The 17928-nt window shown below is 38.8% G+C and overlaps 1 protein-coding gene across 10 annotated transcripts in view; it reads left to right on the top strand.

Moving 5' to 3' along the window:
- The window catches only part of GALNT13 (polypeptide N-acetylgalactosaminyltransferase 13), a 504126-nt gene that overhangs the window by 334718 nt on the left and 151480 nt on the right, over positions 1-17928 (top strand). For 5 of the 10 annotated variants that reach the window (XR_012154250.1, XR_012154254.1, XR_012154251.1 and 2 more), the window contains exons 12-15: positions 2101-2233; positions 3405-6303; positions 15336-15517; positions 16860-16936. Coding sequence is in view for 3 of the 10 variants with exons in the window: in XM_073305504.1 (XP_073161605.1) it covers positions 2101-2233; positions 3405-3427 (156 nt within the window). In the remaining 7 variants the exon portion in view is untranslated. Of the gene's footprint in view, positions 1-2100; positions 6850-15335; positions 15518-16859; positions 16937-17928 lie in introns of those variants that run through there. The other 5 variants (XR_012154255.1, XR_012154256.1, XM_073305504.1 and 2 more) reach the window with 5 other exon arrangements.

Here is a 17928-nt window from a genome sequence, read left to right on the forward strand (position 1 = left end):
GGGGAAAGCCTTTACATTTATTTTCATAAACTGAAGAGAACTTCTCTTTCAGGCACTTCAGCAAACAGGGGGGCTTTTACTGGAGAAGTATTGAGTTCATAATAAACACTAACCTTGAAAGGCCATTGATAATTAACAATACATGATATAATGATTGGTCTAAATTAGAGATCTTAAGCTTCTTTTGAGTAAAATCCCTCTCCCATCTACATGCTGATTTCTGGGGGAGGAGGAGGGATAGGATTCTATCCAATAATCCAGTGTTCCAGTAAGTTCTGGAGCAAGACGCTTATTGACATTTTGAATGTGCCAATGCTGTGGGGGACAGCTGAGCTGATGTTTAATCTCTTGGAAGGACAGATTAAATTTCACCTTGGGTCATCGCAAAAAGAAAAGGAGTACTTGTGGCACCTTAGAGACTAACCAATTTATTTGAGCATAAGCTTTCGTGAGCTACAGCTCACTTCATCGAGTGAGCTGTAGCTCACGAAAGCTTATGCTCAAATAAATTGGTTAGTCTCTAAGGTGCCACAAGTACTCCTTTTCTTTTTGCGAATACAGACTAACACGGCTGTTACTCTGAAACCTTGGGTCATATGTTTGACACTGCTGTTCTACAACATTACAGTCAGGGGTTGCTACTGTACATTTTAAAATATGAATTACATAATTCTCCCACAGATGAGAAATTTAGGATGTATTTATGTGTATGCATGGAGATGAAGGTTTGCTTTTGAATGTTACCCCATCTGTGGATAGAGTACTAGGTGTTTCAAAACTGGTACCAAGTTCTTTAGTAAGTACAACAGTTTCCTAATGCTTTGTTTCAGTCTCCTTTAGCTCCCCCAACAAAGGAAATATATGATCTTTAGATAGGAAGATGCTGCATATTTTAAAAAGTTTGTACACAGAGTTCAAGGGAGGAAAGGCTATCTGCTTTCCTTAGGAGGTACTTTAACACAGAGCGTCCAGCACTTGGTATGCTCACTCATGTAACACACTTGAAGTGTACCTAATTTTTCTCTTGCTCACGTACGTGTGTGTGTGTGTAAGCAACATTGTACACATGGTGTTGATTTGATATGCTATGAAGTAAGACAGTCTGTTGTAATCAGAAATCAAATGCAGATATTTTGACTGATCACGTATTTTGGGGCCTCCCCAAATAATTTCCAATTCACTCAGAGTTTTCCATTGGCACCTTCCTGTGAAGGGGATGTGAGGGAAACATTTCCTGGATGGAATAGGCTTGGAGCCATACTGCACTTCCCTGTGACTGCCGTCATATCAATGTTAGCTCCAGATCAGCAGTGTGTGAAAGAATGCTGCCAAATCTAGTTCCCTGCCATTACCTTGACTAACCCCCCGTAACCAAAGACCTACCACAATCACACGAAGTAAAATCCTTGGGGGAATGCAATTTGGGCAGCACTGCAATCCAGAGACATTTTACCTTGGCCTGTTGAGCCACTGTGCTGGCTCTGGGGTTCTGCTCAGTATTATAGTAGTGGTAATCATTTTAGTGCACTGTGATTGCATTATCAAACTTTTTGAGAAGAGAACTGAAAAATATTTTAAGGATTAATTTTTTGGAAACAATGGTTGACTGCTGATGTGTGTAAAATCCACCCTCAGTTGCACATGCTATAATCCCCACAAATGTAAAGGTGAGGAATATGGAAAGGGAGACACGACTTTGGATTGGACCTTTGATTCCTTGAACCTAAACATAATTGCTTTGTAATAATATTCACTTGCACTTAATTTGAACTTTTTTTTACACATACATCACAGTCCCTCACTCCTTAAGTGGGATGGCCTTGACATACATCTAAAAAAGGTGAGCCCGTTATTTTAATCAAAAATGTGAAAAGTGGCATGATACAGGGTGTTGGTGTTCACTGTGTCAGAGCTGTACAAGTGGTAGTGGTTACTTAGTGGATGACACACAGTTTGAACAGGGACATATGCTTTAGGATGAAACACTTGTTTCTTGTGACCATTAAAGTAGCTAGATTAAGATTAGAATTATTAATATTCAATTCACAACATTAATTATCTTTTGACAATTATTTCATTTATTTTTGTTTGTTGTTACAGCGGCTCACATTGCGGCATGTCAACAGTAACCAGTGTCTCGATGAGCCATCTGAGGAGGACAAAATGGTTCCAACCATGAAGGACTGCAGTGAAAGGCGTTCCCAGCAGTGGCTGCTACGTAACATGACCTTGGGTGCCTAAAGCTAGAGAGACTTCGCATGTTCCCTCAGGCCTTGTAACGTGTCTAGGCTTTCATTCTTCACTTATTTGAATCAGAGGAAAGGATATTCCCCTTCCTTTGTTCTTGGTGAAATGAAAGGCTTTGAAGCCCTCTTAGAAGTCCAACTATCAGAGCAAAGTCATTTGGTTTTTTGCTTGTTATGGCATGTTTCCACATGCCCCTTTGAAAGTTGTGTCCATTCAAAAGAAGCACATTAGAAGCTATAAATAGCATAATATATGCTACTATCAATACCAGACGCACTTGGAAAAGTATTTCCAGAAAAACCTTTGAGCCTAATATCAAAAGGTTTGGGAGTTTTGTTTTCTGGTTATGTCACATAATATTGCTTGAAAGTGACATGATGTAAAATGCCTTATGACACTAACTTAGTTGTGAAAGATTATATCAGTTGTTTTATAAATGTAATGTATTCGTTCTGGCCCTCCATAGCAACATGATGAGAATATTAGTTGCTATCTAGTGTCATTTGGTACTCAATGAAGTATTAAACTGAAAGGGTTACTGAGCAGTAAATTTACTGTACATAACGAATGTTTCATGTTTTGTGCCAGGAACAATGAAATCGCTATACGTAAGAGTTCTTTATAAAAGCAGCAAAACTGAACAAAGAATGCAGTAAGAAATGGAAACTATATCATAAATGAAACTTCAGCAAAAAATGTTTGAATGATATTAAAGAAAGTGGGCAACATACATGAGTAACCCAGTTTAATGCAGATGGAATTACCCATGTATCCTGTACAATAGGAAGACAAATCACTATGGGCCTCATTTACCTGTGTGCACCTCCATTAACCCCAAATGGTTTCATGGATGGAGAATGGAACTGGTACCAGAATTTGGCCATCTGAGTCAAAAGTTAGGCTGAAGCTCAATCTGTAGCCTCTTGGTTTGAGCATAAATATAGCAGCAGACTGCCTAATGTATACAAGGGGATCCAAAGTTTGGAGATCCCTAAAATACCTATGCACAAAGGAACAGGCTATGGAAGGACTCTGAACTTTCTTGCTTTAATAGGTTTATGATAGATGCGTATTTATATTTTAAAATAATAGTTTGTCTCTTAATTTCTTTTATTCTCTTTTCTTAACATGGATATTAAAAATGTGCTGCTGACAAGCTGTAGTATCAAAGGCTTCATAGGAACCAATCCCATATCAACAAACACAGTAAGAGTTTGCAAAAGTGTTTTGTGTTGTTTTAATACATGTTCATAACACCGACATTTGAGCTAAACCCTCTCGCGCGTATCGCCACATAATGGATCGGCTTTTACAATGCTTGGGCTTAATAGGCTTAATAGTGCAATAGGCTTAATGTATGTCATTTGCCCAGGGGCATAAGGGTCATGGGAGGTCCCAGCACAGCAGAGCCGGGAATAGAGCAGCAGCCACAGAAAGGCTGCTGAGCAATATGGGCAGCATCCTACCCAGGGATAGGGGATAAATTCTATCCCAACCAACCACCCACACTTCCCCAAACACAGCCTGTTGCATTGTGTTAGGAGCGGGAAGATGAAACTGACTTCATTTTCTGTGTACTGGCTCCTTTGGTGAATGTGTATTACCAGTACCATGTATTTGCATACTATGGATTGATATTTCATGCACATTTTCGTGATATGGATCATTAAATGAATACCAAATGCATATTAAATTTGAAAAATCATTACTATGCATACACAGTAGCTGCTTTTCAAGCCATCATATCTTGTCTTTTTTTAACACACACACAAATTGTTCACGTTATAGCTTAACAGCTATCAAAACTGAACAGGGCTATAATTTTACTACATGAAAGGAACATTACAAAATCACAAACAAAATCATTTAAATGCCAACCTTAATGCAGAACAAATTATTGCATTTTTCAGTCGTCACCTTTCAAAGGTCTGTTGGCCCATTCACACCCTTATTTTGAAATTCATGCTGATAGATCACTTATTTGGCTACTTACCTTGATAGTGCCCCTGTAACAATAGTGGTGCTGGTGGGAACTACTATCATGTCTAACACCATTTAGCAATGTCAGAGGAGTGCATATGATGGTGCCTGCCATCTTTTTTTAACCTCTAATATTCTTATTAAATAATATCTCACTTATCTCACTGCAACTTGCAAAGGTTGCTAAGTGCAGTTGCACTATACATTTCTGATTGCGCAGTATTATTGACATTATTGGAAAGTAATGAGAGAATGGTACAATATCAAGGTTGATTTCAAGAGCTGAGTCTCAAATACAGATCATGAAACTGTTCGACTTTTCTTTGCTAGGCATGCTGTACTACAGTGTTTAATACTTTTTCTCTGTATAAAGTGGATTGTGGCAATGAATATGGACTGTTATACTCCTTGGTTACAGTTGATGCACCTTTATTATATCAACAACTGCACTGCTCTATTATATATGAGCTGCTTGACTTCGAAAAAAGAAAAAAATACGTTTGTTTTATTTTATGCTTACTGATGGATAATGACACTGAGCACAGTACCATGTTTAGAGCAGAAATATAGTTCAAAGGCTTGTCAGACTTGCATTACAGCTAGAACATAAGGCCTCATTCTTCAAACACTTACACATGTGCTTAGCTTTACGCGCTGTAAGTATGCTGTTTGACTTCAGTGAGATTAAGCCCTAAATTTTACTCCCTATTTAAGGAGTATAGGAACCAAATAAGCCACCAAAAGGAAATCTAATATAAGCAACTTGGCTGAGGAGAGATGTCCTGCCACTCACCAACTGGCTATTGTGTTGCTTTTGAGATACTCCAGGGCCATCTTAAATTCTCATGCAGTTTGAGAGGTGGTCTCTCAGCACAGCAGTGGTATATCGTGTCCTTAGTACTGAGGGTAGTTTAATGAGCATAAGACTAGGAACTTTCTAGGTTCTAATTCCAAATCCTAAGATTGAATTTCTGTTGGCTTTGGCAAGTCATTTAGGCCAAAATTATTCAAAAGCGGTGTTTAATTTTGGTTGCATACATTTGCGCTATCCAAAGTGGGATACCCACAGATTGAGGCACCCACAATTAAAGGCCATATTTGAAAAAATTAGTCCTTAACCTCTGAATCTGTCTCCCCATCTGTAAAATGAAGCTAATTCTTCCCTACCTCCCAGGGTCTTGTGAGGATTAACAAATAGTGTTTGTACAGTGTGTTTAAAATGTAAAGAGCTATATAAATGCTGAATATTATTATTACTACTAGTGGAACAGAAATTCCAGTTCTCATATTTTCCAAGAGTTGCTTTCAGGGAATGAAAGCCGGACACAAGGCTAGAGCAACATGTTAACAGCATTGAACAAAGTGTGCGTTTTGAAGGGCAGGTTATTACTGTAAATAGGACAAAAGTGCTGCAGTTTCTCATTACTCCTGTACCTTCAGGAATTACTTGGGGAGGAGAGAACTGTTGTAAAATATGAGAACAAGTTAAATTATAAAACAGATTGAGTTAGTTTTGACTGGAAGGGTCGATCTGGACTGATGTAATGCCCTATTCCTTGGAATATTTTTTGTTAGTTTCTTTGTTTGATTTTTGTTTTATTGCAAACTAGTATGAATAACATATCTAAGAAAGGACAAGTACTGTACTTCTAACCTACGTATTCTGCATTTTGCACTTGAAAGCAAAGATCATATCTGATCACATACATTTTAGTTGCATCTGATTTGTAGATGCTGAATACAGTCCTCAGCAATCCTTGGTCAGATGCTTAAGCTTAGAGCTATTAAATACTGTAGATTGTATTGCTTTCAATGGTATGAACAGTGTGGGGAAATAAAAAGAACTTAAGTGTTGGTAAATGTCACAATTCATAAATCCTTACGCATTATATCCATCATCTGAAAATCTTTAATGCCCACAATTGAGCAGGACATCAAAGATTTAATTAGCTATTGTGACAGCTATCACTTCAGAATTCTCTTTGTGTACCACTAACCATCATTCTGTTTTCTGTATTTCAATATAGGGAATAGATAAAGTTAGCTGTTATACTGTATGGTATCAGAACATATCTGGTAAGATTACACCATGTTTAAACTGCTACTAAATATAAGCTATTGAATTATCTTAAGGTGTTGAATGAACACCAGCAATGTGTTAGGTTATGTGAATTTTAGTGTCAGTGTTCTTCTTACATTCAATAACTTCTTAAATCAAGTCTTGTTCATATATATTGAAGCCCCCATTTCATTCTCAAATAGCATATATTCAGGAGAGCTTGATAAGTGTGTTTCTTTTCAAACATAGCCATTATGATTTTAAGTATACAAAATAGTATGTCTCTATTTAAAAAGAAAGTTATCTATAAAGTATGGACTCTTGTGTATTTTCTGTTCTCTGTGAACTAGAAGAGGCTGGGATGTCAGTTTATTTAGAGGACTCACTTATAAAGCATCCTGAAGAAGTGCTTGAGACACAAACTCAAATGAAATTTACAAAGGTAGATTGTGAATAAAGAATTACACATTTTAAATGTTGTAACAGTTATTTAATGGTCTGGTACTCTTTGCTGTAAATTTAAATATTTATACATTTTTGTAGAATAAAAATATACCAGTTTAGTTTTCTTCTGGTGTATATTGTCTTTTGATAGCTGTACAGTTATGTCTTTCATGTTCAATTGTTGATCTATATTATGAACTAGACTATTATTTTCAAATACATACTATTTACATTAAGGCCCTTTATGCACATCGTAAATTTGCACAGAAATATCCAGAATGGTTATTGCTATCTGGGTGTACTATAAAGAAGTGCATATAAACTGTCTCAGTCAAAAATGGCCGGCACTGTCCATGTTGCACTATCCAAGACCCCAGTCCTGGAAGCTGAAATAGATCTCTTGACCCTCTGTTATACTTATAAGAACCACACAGGATCTTTATAGGGAAGAAGGCAGCATGCCGCATTTATTGAGAATACAACAGTTAGCATATGCTTTTCAATCACACACACACAGAGAGAGAGAGTCCTGCCCGTTGGTGTTGATAGTTACCAGTCCAGAGTCTGGATCAATCTAGTGGCCAGCCAAATTGGTCGCAGAGGGAAGCAGGGCTCTGTCGGTTGCAATCCGATGCTCCTGGAGTGTGGCAAGACAAACCCAAAGTCCCATGGGCAAGCGCTCTGTTCTTATAGTCTTTTTTCTCTATTGAAGTCTATGATTTTGCTGTGTCAGTTTGTGACCAGTTATTTCTTAATTGGTGTATCTTTTGATGTAAACATTCCAATACACCTCTGAGAGGGTTATCCTGTACTGGTTCCGATTTAATCAATTGTCCCGTCTTTAGGGGTGCCAGCCTTCACCTCAGGGTCATCAATTTGCCCTTCCTTCATTATGGATGCGCGTTGATGATTTTCTGGTGTCGTTAAGTCTCTTTACTCCTTTTTCCTTGACCATCTGGATATAAAAATGGCCTTCACACCTTATCTTTTCCTGATGCATACATTCCTCATTCACACAAACAGTCTTTTTACAGAGACCTTTGAGAATACAAACAGTGTCAGTTTATTTTGAATCTCCTTAACATAGACACAATACAAGATCCTGTCTTTTACTTATTAAACCTTAAAACAAAGAAATGTATATTTAACGAGAGTGCCTAATTTGTAATACATATAGGAAACCAGAGTAGACATTATAACTTATCCTAAAACAAAAGGGTGATCATAATCAGTCATAAGGATTGTTCTGGTCTGTCCCTGCCTTAACATCATAACAGACACTGGCAGTCTGTCACATGCATTCCTGCCAATGTCCCAGAGGGTCATTCCTTTCTGCTATTCAAAAAGGGTGGCTGGTAAAATGAAATCAAGACATACATTAGTACCTCTTTTCTTATAGCTCAGTTCCAGGTTCAGCTTGCAGCATCAAAGCACAGTGAACTCTCCACTACATGGTCCATGATTAAAATTGTAATAGCACCAAAATAAAGGAATATATAAAAGTCTGGGTCATACAGATCAATTCTTAATAGATCAACTTTCCTAAATCCAAATTGCATGGCACATCCTGTTCATATATTTAATCAAATGTACAATTTTCAAAAACTCTGTCAATGGGAAGGAAATAGTTTTCATCCAAATGCATGTGTTATTTCTCATTTCTTCTGGCAAAGGGACCAAGCTGGACAATCTTATACCACAATTATGATTGCTGATTCATGATGCTTTTCATCCATAGCTCATAACAATAGTCTCTGATTACAGAGAAATAAGGGAAATCTGGAATCTTTTTATACTTAAAGCAACAGATATTCAGTATAGTCTATGTTAATGACCAGAGGTAAAAAATCAACATTTTGATGGTGCATTGACAGGATAATTTCTAGCAAGAGGCAAAGAGAGAGGCTATCAGAAAAGAAAGAATTTGTGAATAAAATCAAAATTAAATCCATCTCAGGAGACTAGGAGAGGAAGAATACTAGTCCAGTTAATAATCTCCTACTCTGTAGAGAAAGTGATTCATAATAAATTTTAGGAGGAATAATGGCAAACCATTATTAGATTATTTTAAATTCTATTGTGAATTCTAATTGCTTGATGAACCCAAATCTCCTTGTATTAACCTCTTGAAATGTCAAGGGAAAGTGATACTTTTATTTTTTTATTTATTTAGCTTTGATAAGCAATAATTTGAGTTATTTATACAGAATTGCTGAAGATTTTTTTAATAGCAGCAATTTCAGAAATGGATTTAACAAAAAAAAATCCTTTCAGACTTTCCCTTTGTAGTATAATATGCAGACATTATAAACTGTACTGATTTCTTCGTAGTTTATCATCCCAATTAACAAAATATCTCCCTGAATGCTGGCACCCTTGTCTATTCAAATATAGAGGCAGAAATATCTTTTAAACAGCTCTTTGTCAGAGTACACCACCATCAGTATTTTCTCATTCTAAAATTATCTAGACTGCCTCAGAAATGTTTACTCATCTATTTATTTCTGATGAACGCTTGTTTATATACAACATTCAGCACATCTATGAGATTAATAGATGATTTTGAAACCACTACAGTGATTATGAAACTATTTTGTAAAGATGCAATTAACTGTAGGGCTCATGTTAATTACAGTATGTGAATTGATAAATGAGTCACCAAATAATCTATTTGTGAGTAATGAATGCAGAAATTGAGGTATGTTTCTTTTCTGCTCTGCACTCAAAAAGTTAATAAGTTAATGCTAAAATTAGAGAAGGAGCAACAGTCAACAATTTGTTTTCCTTAATAAAAATATATATTTTCTCTCGTCCCGGCACAATGTGTCAAATTTTGAAGTCCTTATGCTGGCAAAACTCCTCTGAGGGGGTTAGTGGAGGTGAGGGCACTCAGCAACTCACATGATCAGGTCTCTATTCCACAGACACTCTGCAGGTCTCAGAATTCAGTCCCAAAACTTATTTTAATAGGAGTTTTGTTGAGTAGGGTCTGCAACATTTGGCCCTAATGCTCTGATCCTATGTAGGATGATCCCATGTGAATAGTCCATGGAACATCATAAAAAGGTACATGCAGGATTAGGGTCTCTGTTTGTAAATATGGAACAGAATTAAATTATTTACTTATATAGATTTTACAATTTCCTTATATAGATTTTATTTTTGAATACACATCTTTAAGAACAGGTTAGACGAACATCTGTCAAGGATGGTCTAGGTATGTGGTCGTGCCTCAGTGCTGGGGGCTGGACTACATGACCTCTAGGGATACATTCTAAGACAACCTGGTGCATGGTTGTGGCAACCCTGATGAAGCCAGAGAGTGAGTAGCCTGTTGATCCTGATCCAGGATCTACGATCAAGTGGGACAAGGCAGCAGGTGCAGCAGTTGACTCCTGAATTTACTTAATGTGTTAGACTCCCTTTCCTACTGTTGCTTGCACTCTGTAAGGGCATAATTTAAGCTCCCTGGGAGTGCTAATCCTTCAGTTGCATCAACAAGAGTGGATAAAATGGAAATAGAATGCGGAGAGTATTCCACATGCTGAAGATTCTGCCAGCCCACATTGTACTTCCTCACCACCCTTCTTTGCTGTCCTTTGTACACTCTGAAGAGATGTGACTGAATGTGGAACCCTGAATGAGAAAAAGGTAGATGCAGGTAAGCAACTACCCAGTGCTAACAACCTCAGATCTTTCAGCAAAAAAGTAGTGGAAACAATCCAGATTGACTTCATCTCCCCCTTCTGGGGCCTGCCAGTGCATTTACACCTCTGGTGAACGATACCGAATACAGCCGACAGGTCTAGACATTCACCTTCTAATCTTCATACATCAGTAGCAGGAGATCATCAACTAGCATAACCAGTAGAATCTATGGCTCAGACCTAAAGCTAAACTGATTGAGACTCAGAAGACAGAGGAACCCTAATTCTGATGGCTGTCCTCACCACAAGTACCTGGAAAATCTTCCCCCCAGAAAAGGAACATTGAAGACAGTGAGAGCTGGAGAGTTTGTCAGTTTGTTGAGGAAGGTATAAAAATACCTTCTTTAAGAAAAGCTGGCATCTTGCCTCCCTCAAGTGGGCACTGACAATCCATGCCAGTAATGGCTCAGCGCTTCCCAACTATCTTACCACCCACACCATTTCCCCCCCCCCACACACACACAAGATATAATTGCTGCAAAGAGACTACTCACTGAAAATATCCTTGGAGGAACCTTTAGTGTGATAACTGCCATGGTGTTCCACAGTGTATTGGAAATATCATTTGGGCATTCTCATAACCATATCAATTAGAGGTGGAAGGATCCATTATTTCATTCAGTCGGTCCTGCCCCCCGCAGGATGGCTGCATGCTGATTATTTACTAGTTTTTGTCCAATATTGTTTTAAATGTCCCAAGCAGCATTGCTTGAACTAAAATACATGATACATGTGCAAACAATCAGCCTTGAACTTCTCCTGGACTACAATTAGAAAAGCCATATGTTGGTAATTTTTCCTAGATTTTCAATAGGCTCTTGAATCTGACTTACAATTTGTTCTCATTGTAATGTGATGTGTAAGATTCTCCTTACAGGTAATATGCAGGCAAGCAGACATAAAATAGGCTCTAGAGTGATTATACCATAAATTTAATTAGATTTGCACTAAGGACTCGCATTTGATGTTTAGTCTTAAGTCACAAGGTATCAATTCCTATTATTTTAATACAGATTTACTACAACCAACAAAGATAAACTCAAGCTGCAAAACTTATTTATTACTGAAATGTTATTTATTTATACTGTTTACCTGTTCTCTAGGTAACTCCAGCTACACTACACATGGTAACAGATAGTTAATGTATAGTCATGTTAATGTGTCAATTAAACATTGGAGGGCCAAATCTTACCTTATTCACACAAATGGTTCTACTGGCTTAGAGCTTGATCTTGCACTCATTGTAGCCAATGGCAGAACTCCCACTGACTCCAAGGTGCTGTATCAGGCCTTTCGGCTCCAATCCTGCAACTGAGGAAGTCTCACCTAAGACTAATGTAATGTGACCTTGTAATAGAGTGGTTTGCCCCTTTAAGGCCCCAGGGCCAGCCAGCCTTGTTCAAATATCAGACCCAGCTCTCCTGCGCTAGAAGAGATATTCCCTAGCTGGACCTGATTAGGAAGGCTAGGTGGCATCTGGGGCTATTCAAGGGAGACAGAAATGAGAGTGAGAGAGAGTCCCAAGTTTGCAGAACCAGAGGCAGGAATGGGGCTGCACAGGACTGGTTCTAGGTGGTGAGCAGGGTGATGGCCCAGGGGTATAACTTCCAGGAGGCACCAGCCCTACTGCTGCACCTCTTGGCTTTTTTTGCTCAGCCACTCGTGGAGGGTCGGCACAAAAGCATTTTCTACCTCACTGGCAACATGGCTAGGGCTACTCCTGAGGCTGGAGAAAGCTGAGAGCCAGGGAAGCAGCAGAGGGTTTGCCTACTGATCTGTCCAAGCCAAAGAATAGACAGAACCAGGAGAGTGTCGAACCCCCTCCTGGGGAACAAAAGAACAGCAGGTTGGAAGACCAGGGAGTTCCTGCTGGGAAAAGTAGGGAAGTATTCCAGCTAAATGGGGCCAGGGTGGCTATTTGGCAAAAAAAAAAAAAAAACAACAACAAATAAACAACCAGACTGGAACTGAAGTACATCCCTGAGACTGGCAGAAGTCTCAGGAACTTAATATGTGCTGTATTAATGGATGGTATTTTGGGACTTTGAGGACTGTTTGAGTGTTTATGGTAATAAATCATACCCAAGCAGGGATATTAGCCACAAGAACTTCTAATGCAGTTCTTCAGAGCCCTGAGTTGGGAAAATGGAGATACGTTCCCTATGGCTACCATAAGGGAGATTCTAAGGAATAAGGAGAACATGTCAGCCCTAAAGAAATTATGTAAATTAATCATATTTCCTCCTTTTTATGAAATTTGCAGCCATGTTTACATGAGTCACAAATTCATAATTACATACTCTAATTTGCCAAATACCATCACACTATTGTGATTTTGGAAATAGAAACCCCTGGTTTCACATACATTATTCTTTTAAAAATTTAGTTTCTAGCATGTATTCTCTGAAATGACTGAGCCCTCTAATCTAAGTAAGCAGTAGCACATCATCATCAAGGCAAATCCCAAAGGGATATAGCCGCTTTGCAGATCCAGGGACCAATTTTACATTTGCCATCGACACAGAGGATGTGGGGATGGTTCTTTCTCAAGGTTTCCTTGGCCATTTTTGCCTCTTTGTTGCAAGTGATTGACTTCAGTAGAATCAACCTCACAGCATAAGTACCCGCCCTGGAGGGCAATAGTACATGGTTTTCCATTTATTTTCTGTAAAGAGGCATCCTTTGGGGGTACAAAAAGTTCTAAAAGCAATTTAAGATATTTTACCAGCCTGTGTACTAAGCATTTTTCTGATCTCTTAGATTGCCTAAATCATCAGTGTTTGCCACATTGCTATTGCACTAGTGTGCTGAGAAATCTCTAATTAAACCTTCCACTTAACTACTATAGATGCTAGCACACATCTTAAAGCTAAAGCGTTGGAGTCAATATGTACTTTGATCTGCTCCAATTGTCTTGTATCAACTCTCCTGTTTTAGCCCCAGTTCAACCAAGGGCTTAAGCACATCCATCTTTAAGCATCTGAGTAGTTCCATTGAACTGATATGCTTCAGTACCTTGCTGAATCAGGATCTTAACGTAGACTAAGGTAGCTTTCCAGCAGGCAATGATGTCTTGTGTTTGATGCCGAGGGTACGCACCACATTACCATTCTTCAGCTTGTTCCCTATGCAATTCTGCACATGCAAACTACCCCCAGATGAAAAAGCACAGGTCAGAGTACTAATTGAATCCCACTGGATCTTAGTGTCAAGCAAAAGGTCATCGTTACAGGGTAATGTAACATAAGAACAGTCATACTGGGTCAGACCAAAGGTCCATCTAGCCCAGTATCCTGTCTTCTGACAGTGACAATGCCAGGTGCCCCAGAGGGAATGGACAGAGCAGGTAATCATCAAGTGATCCATCCCCTGTCGCTCATTCCCAGCTTCTGGCAAACAGAGGCTAGGGACACCATTCCTGCCCATCCTGGCTAATAGCCATTGATGGACCAATCCTCTGTGAATTTAGCCAGTTCTTTTTTGAACCCTCTTATAGTCTTGGCCTTCACAACATCCTCTGACAAGGAATTCCACAGGTTGACTGTGTGTTGTATGAAAAAATACTTCCTTTTGTTTGTTTTAAACCTGCTGCCTATTAATTTCATTTGGTGGCTCCTAGTTCTTGTGTTATGAGAAGGAGTAAATAACACTTCCTTATTTACTTTCTCCACACCAGTTATGATTTTATAAACCTCTATCATATTCCCCTTAGTCATCTTTTCCAAGCTGAAAAGTCCCAGTGTTATTAATCTCTCCTCATATGGCAGCCATTCCATACCCCTAATCATTTTTGTTGCCATCATAATTGTAAATTAAATGCCCAAGCCAATCCCATTAACAGTAAAACTTCCAGTTTTGATTCATCAACAACAGGTTCAACTCTCAATCCTTTGATTATAATTATAGCCAGTGTATACTTGAATATAACAAATGTATAAGAAAGCTTAATTTCATCTATACTATTCAGAGACAGATGAAACAAGCATTGTGTAACATGATACCCAAACCGTTTTCAGTCTTTATAGTTTTTATAGTGAAAGTATAGTGTTCTGAACTTTTTTTATTATTTTTTAAAACCTGTTATTGCCCGAATGAAAAAGTCCAACAGAATTTTGTAGAGTGCTGTTTTTCCTGTAGAATTATTCAATTAACTGATAGCAAGGATATTATTATCTCTTACATTCTGTAGGATGATTTAAACATTCTACACAAAGAATTTCATTATTTGTCATATGTCATTCTGTCGTCTTATCCGAACCAGTAGCCATTATGTTCAGTATTACAGCTCCATCTATTGTATCAAGAAGCAAGAAATGTCAATCATCTAGATATACCCCAGTCCACTTTTTTGCTTTCTACATCAAGAAAGCATAGGGAAACATAAGGAAAGCACTGTACCTTCCTTCTTTTAGCCATCTCAGAGCAGGGATCTGAGTCAATGCCTCTGCCAATAACTGGATGCAAAAGGAGATCAATTTAAAGTGTGCTAGTAAAGATGGTTAAACAGGGAAGGAATGGAGATATTCTGAAAAAAAACACCCTGTTTTTTTCAAAATTTGAAATTTCATTAACTTTCTAGATTTGAAAAACAGTAGTGATCTCTGCATGCTAGCAGTTTCTTTGCCACCCTGTCCACAGATTCCCAGCCAATGGCCTGACTATATGATCAGGAATAAACCCAAGCTCAGGAGGCAACTATTGGAACTCTTCTTATCAAAATATCCCTCTGCCTCATCCCACCACTCCTGACAGAAAAACTGGGGATTTTGTTTCCAGTACTAATTGTTCTGCGAGTGAACATGGGGCTTCAGCTAAACCTAAAATTCCTGGACCTAGCAAGGTAGATGAAGGACTATATCTTCCTTGCTTAGGACCAAGCTAATACAATCATTCTGCAGTTTCTCAGGTTGGACTCCACTGTGGCCATCTCACAGGCTTGGAAGGCTCAAGTATCCATCCCCTCCATATGCTAGGCAGCTCCGGGTCATCTCCACCTATGTTCACTTGCCATTATCAACTGGACCTCTTGTCTACAGAAGAATCAGAGTTCAGCTGGTCAATGCTCTGAGTGCCACACTAGGTAAGTACTCCGCCACTGTTCTATGTGTTCAGTTAGTGTAATAATTATCATGCAGGATACGTGAAGACGTGGCTATACAGTGAAGAAAATTACTTCTCATAGTCCTCTCTTCTCCTAGCCTACATCCACCCCGATGTGCCAAGACAGTATCACTTAAGTCATAAGTATCTCTTAACATATTTTTTTCTTATTCGAACAAACTCTTTCACACTGGAAGTGCCTAACTAGTAGAAAGTAAGCAGGCAGAGGTCAACACATAGATTGCCAGTTATTACTTACCTCCTCCTTCCTGATGGATGGAGACATAGTGAGCATAATGGGTATCAGGTAAGATAGGAGAAGGTAGGACTGTGACAAACAATTACTAATAAATAATCTTTTCTTATTCAGATCTGTAGTCGGGGGGGGGGGGTCAGAATAGTTTGCTGTATTGTAATAAAGCAGGTAACACTGTCTTTTAAACTTGAATGTAGTCTGCCTATCCTGTATTGCATTAACATGTAGCCTTTCAGGGGGGAATAATGACAGCAGTATTTTTATGACTGATTTCAGAGGTCAATAAGGGATTCTAAATGTTTATAAGTGGAAACTTAGTCATTTGAAAACTCATAAATCATGTTTCCAAAACAGGATAGCCTTTAGTTATCAAGGATGCAGGGCTTAATGAAAGCTACCACTAGTTGTACCAGTCTAGGCTCTTTTTTACAAGTGACAGAATTCTGGGTGGAGCCAGATATTTCCCTCATTCTGACACTCAGAACATCAAACTTGGACTCAACTTTTTATACCAAATCAAAACATATCTCCTATGATCTGGGAAATGAACAAATGTTATACCTAATCTGTGACATGGGGAAAAATGTTTGAAACTAACAATACAAATATCTTCAAGAGGGAAGGATGCAGTAGTCGGTGGTTAAGAACGGAGGACAAGATTTTCAAAAATGGGAAATTAAAGTTAGTCACCTAAATACTAGGTTAGGAATCTAGTTAAGTGGCCTGACTTTCAAAAGTGGACTCCTGTTTTTGGAAATCTTGAATTGAAGATTCAGCATAGGGCTTTGAATTTTATGGGTGTTGGTCACCATTGGCCTGTGTCACCTCCCAGCCTCAGACTCCCTTGCTGTAGGACAAAGGCTGCACTATAGGCTCCTAGGATCTGGGTCTGTCACCTAAGGTCTAAAATGTGGCAGCCTGCAGGTGCACCAGCTCTCCTTCAATGCTGTACCAGTCAGCCCTTACCCCAATTGTCTTTCTACTGTAGACCAGGCAAGTGCATATGAAATGTCAGAGGTAACTTAGAACTTCTTTCACACTGCTTAACTTTCCTGTTCTTCCCCAGGACTACCGTCTGTGCTCTGGAAATGCAACGGGGGATGGGTTATGCTCCACATAAACCAGCTGCGCAACAATTCTATAGTAAGTGCCTAACGCTGCATCCTTTACTATAGGCAATGCATGATAAATTACTGTAGGTACTCGACCATCTATGATTCTTGCACATCCCAAATACCCACAAATGGGCAAGTGGGCTAACCAGTTGGTGGAATATGGTGGTGAAGGTGAAGCTGCTCTCTGATTCACCGGGTCTTTTATTGGACTCTCAAGAGATAAGAGGACCCAGTCTGGATATCAGACTTGTCTGCCACCATCATAAATTCTGTCAGTTTTCACACTCTGCATAGATTGCCCTCTTATTTCTGTTGGATACACGGGGCAGAGGCCTAAGCTTTCAGCTCAGACTAGCCAGCCACTCAGGCCATTGGTGTGTACTGGCCCACCTATATGATAGGTGGCTGCTTGTGGTGACATGGCAAAAGAGTCTCAGACCCAAATGGCCTGGCACCTGGTTCTTTTAAAAGATTCTAGTTTTGTATATATTTGGCCATCTTTACAGCTTTCAATTTAATTCAACAGTATTTTTAAATTTTCTTTTTAAAAGCTACTGCCATGTTGATAAAATCCTTTTGATAAGCACTGACTGACTTTTGATAGGTTCTTGAAGCTAGTGTATGTTTGTCATTGGAGTCCATGAGGGGTATAATTTTTCCAAGCACTTCACAGGACAGAAGCAGTGGGAGATGCACTGTGCAAACCTTGCACATTGCTTTGAAAATATGCCCTTTCTTATTTTGTTTCATGTACTATAACTGGGCCATGCCTATAACCCACTAAACAAAACCATGTTGTAAACAGTGCCTTAGGTACTAAGATTCACATCTCAGAGCTTAAGGCATTGCTGTCCTCGCTATGTTTGTTCAAGGGAATATTTTCCAAAGCAGGGCTAGAAATAATTTTGAATAGAGTTGATTTCAAGAAATTAATGATATAAGCAAAGATAGAAGCAACATGGGCAAAGTGTCACTCATAACTTTCTGAAGCTTGGATATAATTCCTGTCCTTAATTCTGT

This window comes from Lepidochelys kempii, chromosome 11, assembly GCF_965140265.1.
Source record: "Lepidochelys kempii isolate rLepKem1 chromosome 11, rLepKem1.hap2, whole genome shotgun sequence".
NCBI classification, from domain to species: Eukaryota; Metazoa; Chordata; order Testudines; family Cheloniidae; genus Lepidochelys; species Lepidochelys kempii.